This window comes from Egretta garzetta, unplaced genomic scaffold (assembly GCF_000687185.1).
Source record: "Egretta garzetta isolate BGI_Z169 unplaced genomic scaffold, ASM68718v1 scaffold935, whole genome shotgun sequence".
Classification (NCBI taxonomy): Eukaryota; Metazoa; Chordata; class Aves; order Pelecaniformes; family Ardeidae; genus Egretta; species Egretta garzetta.
The window spans coordinates 329,289-333,313 of NW_009259813.1; the positions used below are offsets into that span (position 1 = coordinate 329,289).

General features: G+C 46.8%; 1 protein-coding gene across 1 annotated transcript in view; it reads right to left on the reverse strand.

The window, feature by feature from the left end:
- LOC104127241 (sodium/hydrogen exchanger 2) overlaps window positions 1-2,799 on the reverse strand; it is a 29,568-nt gene extending 26,769 nt beyond the window's left edge. The window contains exons 1-3 of the mRNA XM_009639893.2: window positions 2,523-2,799; window positions 535-998; window positions 1-162 (exon numbers count right to left, since the gene is read on the reverse strand). The exon at window positions 1-162 is cut by the window's left edge and continues 83 nt beyond it. Of these exons, the coding sequence (XP_009638188.2) occupies window positions 1-162; window positions 535-998; window positions 2,523-2,799 (903 nt within the window). The remainder of the gene's footprint in view (window positions 163-534; window positions 999-2,522) is intronic.
- Window positions 2,800-4,025: the final 1,226 nt, after the last annotated feature.

Sequence of the window (4,025 nt, forward strand, 5' to 3'; positions counted from 1 at the left end):
GTCCTTGGTGAATCGCGTGGTAAAGGCAGCGGTCATCCCAAAAATAAGACCTACTAAAACTCCTCCTAACCCAACTACAAAGAATTTTCCAACTCCAGCAAAAACATCCATGCTTTTGATGGTTGGCATTTCACAGAAAGATCGAAAGAGCTTGTAGAGCACCTGGGTGAAAAATGAAAGAGGAAAAGCAGCTGTTAACAAGATATTCACCAGACATGGCCACACGTAGCGACGACACTAAAATACGCTGCCGGGATTTCTGCCAGTGGCAGGGTCAGCATCCTTCTCCAGAGGTCAGGTTCCTACCAGGGCAGTGCTGTGGCACTCACGTGCATTTCTATCTCCAGACACACAGTCGAAGAGATGTTCACCTGAAAGCTTCTCAGGACCTCTGGCCAGAGAAGAGGACAAGGAGTCCTCTGCTGGAAGAGGCTGTTGATGCCCTTTCCCTCTGCAGATCTCACATTCCACCTCTCAGCACCAGCCCACCCTTCCTCCGAACGTTAAATACTCAAAATAAAGGCTAGCCCTTACCACTGTCACCGCGTCATTCAGGAGCGATTCGCCGAAGACCAAGATGTGTAGCCTTTCATTGACGTGTATCTCTTCAAAGACCGCTAACACCGCCACGGGATCCACGGCGGCGATCAGGCTGCCGAAGAGGAGGTTATGGAGCAACGACACATCCTGCAGGTGAAAGGCTTTCACCTGGCAGATCCCGTACAGGGAAAAACCGATCCCAAACACATTCCATATGGTCCCCACGACGGCGTAGAGGAGGATAGTACCAATGTTCTCAAAAAAGGGACGGCTGGGCATGAAGTACCCTGCGTCGAGGACGATGGGTGGCAGCAGGTAGAGGAAAAAGATGTCGCTGTCCATAACAGGTGGTGACTTGTCGTTTAAGCCGTAGATGATTCCCCCCATGATGAGTCCTATGAATATCAATAAACAGCTTTCGGGAACGACAGAAGGCAGCTTGTTATATAGGTGAAACCCTGGAAGGGGATGAATAGGAAAAAACAACAACAACAACAAAATGTATTATCACCCCAAACTGGCTGAAACGCACCAACCAGCTCCTCACTGGGGTGAGGAAGCTCCCCATGCTCCCACCTTCAGCTTCAGAGTCGTAGTAATAAATGCACATGATTAAAGTGAAGTCACTCAATCAGAAATTGGCTGGAAAAATCTGAAAGATTCCTGAAAATACCAAACTTCCTAAAATTGCTGTTGGTTCAGACTGCACTTCTTCATAGCCTAAGGTTAAAGGTATGGGTTTAGGTAATACATGAGTAAAAAAACCTAAATAATCTGCATAAATAAAAAGGTATTTGGAATTATTTATGATGTAACCTAGTTAGCATGCCATCTTCAGCACTAATGTAAATAACTAATGTAAAGTAACTGCTAGTTTTAAACACAATATGGAATCCATACATAAAAAAAAAAAAAAATCACAAAAAGTATTCTCATTCAGTATAAATGCTACATTATAAATTAATTACAAATGATAAATTAATAATATTGACTCATTAACACTTAAAGCTAAAGGCAACATTGAAAAAAGTCCAATCAAGCCAGCCTTGTGAACCCCCAGTGTTAGAGGGGAATGCTGACAACCACCGCGAGTACTCGTGGGGGCTGAATAAAAGGAAGTAATCGAAACAAACTGAGCTGGAATAGGAAGAGGAAGAAAAAAAATCTGCCGTCGTTATTATTTCTTTATGCACGTTAATAGAGTCGAGATCTCATCATATAACATGCAGAAGAGCAAAACGAAAAGACTGTTTCCATCTGAAAGAAATTCTGATCTGAATGAATCTCAGACTTCTCCCTTCTGAGGGAAAAATAAAAGAAAAAAATGTTATAGAATAACTTTTATAGCAGGAATTTACCAGAAGCGATCACAATTTCTGGAGGAAAGGAAAACCAATATAATAATCTCCTGTTTCTTATGCCCAGTTTTGCAGAAAAAAAAAAAAAAGATAGGTCCAAGTTATACAAAATACAGTTTCTTAGGTGTCATTACACAGCTAACCTCTGATACAGAGATTTTATTTTAGGCTGTATAACATCCTGCACATGGACTGAGTTATTCCTTGCAGCTGGCCAGACACAGCACCCTCTTTTAAGACCGAGGAGTCTTCATCTTACAATGAAGACGTCGGTGAACAACCTACATGTAGCGTAGCCGGCCAGCTAATCGAGATGAACGCCCAGCCTTGATGGGTACTGCAGTGAAACAAAACTCCTGGAAACCCCGATAGTTTTCCTACTAATAGCAACCCCATGCACAGGTGTGAACTTCCAGGTGGAAAACCATCATTTCCAACCTAAAATGCAACTGGGTAGTTATCTTCTGTGCATGCGGTACATCTGGCTCACAGTATGCACATCCTGAGGACTTGGCATGTCATCTCGGGCTCCAAGGTTGGAGAAAAGGTGAAGCAAAGTCCGCTCCCGCCCACACTATCCCCACAGAGACCCCCGTCCTTCCTCACCCTCTCAAGATGCCTTACCTATTTTGGCCAAGGATGCAAGCATGATCCAGAGTGTGATTTCAAAGGGGACTTGAACATGCTGATAATCCAGGGAGAAAAACGCGTGCTCTGAGGATTCATTGCCCTGAGCTTCCTCGGCAGCCCAGCTGATGTTCTCCGGGATCAAGTCCTCCAGCAGCGGCATCGGTGGGGAGCCTTGCAGGGCTCTGACCCTCGTGGCTTGGAGGACGGAGGAGAGCAAGGACCCAGCTAGGACAACAGTTGCAGCTTTGCACCCTGGGCTCTGCCTCTCCATCTGCCCTAGAAGCCGCCTGCCACAGGGATTTGGCCGCTGGCTGCTCCCACTCTCTCTGCTGCGGGCGAGCGGTTGGGAGCGCTGCTGGAGACAGCGGAGCTCAGCTCGCCCTTGTTGTGTGGGCTGCTGCGAGGAGAGGAGCAACCGCTCCGCCTGACGCTGACTCTCCTCCCTGCTCCATTAGTTTCCAGCTGGGAGACCCTGCTGGAGAGTCACACCCTTTGGCACCACGTGCCCAGATAGGCAGCAGCTCCTCCTGCAGATGCTTCCTTGAAGAAATGCCTCGTGCGCCCTTAGACCAACTGTGCACCTATGCGTGCCTGAGAAAGAGACAAGTTGTGGTTTAGTCCTAACTCTTGATGTATTTTGGCTTCCAGTGTCCCAGAAGCCCTTCCTGAAGGGGGGTGGGGGTGGAAATCAGTCTTCCCTGCTGCTCTAGCAGCCAGGCTTTGACGGAACAGGTCCCATACGAAACAGCCCCATCCAGAAATGGACCCATCTTTCCGTGGACTTCACTGGATTTCTCCCAGTGCCCACAGAGAGATGCATGGCAGCAACATTACTGATAAACACAGTTTCCATTTGGGAAATCAAGCAAAGCACCCAGCTTGCTTAGGCTAAATACAATCTACGGATTGCCCTGGGTAGAGGTCACCCCTATTGGAAGGGTAAATCTCAACAATTGCTTAAAGCATCTTCCTATAAAAAGAGTTAACAGGAAAAGTTATCTTCACCTCTTTGCACTACTTGAAAACAGCATTGGAAACTGAGTGAGCTTGCTTAGAAAAGTTGGAGAGACGGAAAAATAAAGTTATTTGCAATGGTGTCAGATGCATTAATAATACAGAGGGGGGGGAAAAAAAAGGTACTGGGCCAAATTCCTCCATCGTGGAGTTTCATTTAAGTTGATGATGTTTCAGCAGGGATGAATTCGGTCCGAAGAACACACGTAATTAAAACATGGGGCCGCGGGCTGTGGCTAGACTGATCGATGGCCTATTTGTTTCTCTTCAGCAGCCTAAATGACACCGAAATCGAGCTGCCAGTAACAAGCTGGTGACCCACTTTGCTGCTGGAAAGTCCGAACCCGACATCAGGCAGACACAAATCCTGGGCTTCTTGGTGCCACGTGAGCTCCCCGTTCTGATTCACTCCGATTTGTAAGGCAGGAGGAAGATAAACTTCAGGAGGCAGGAGAGATGCAGCGATAGCTCTAGGAGCAACTT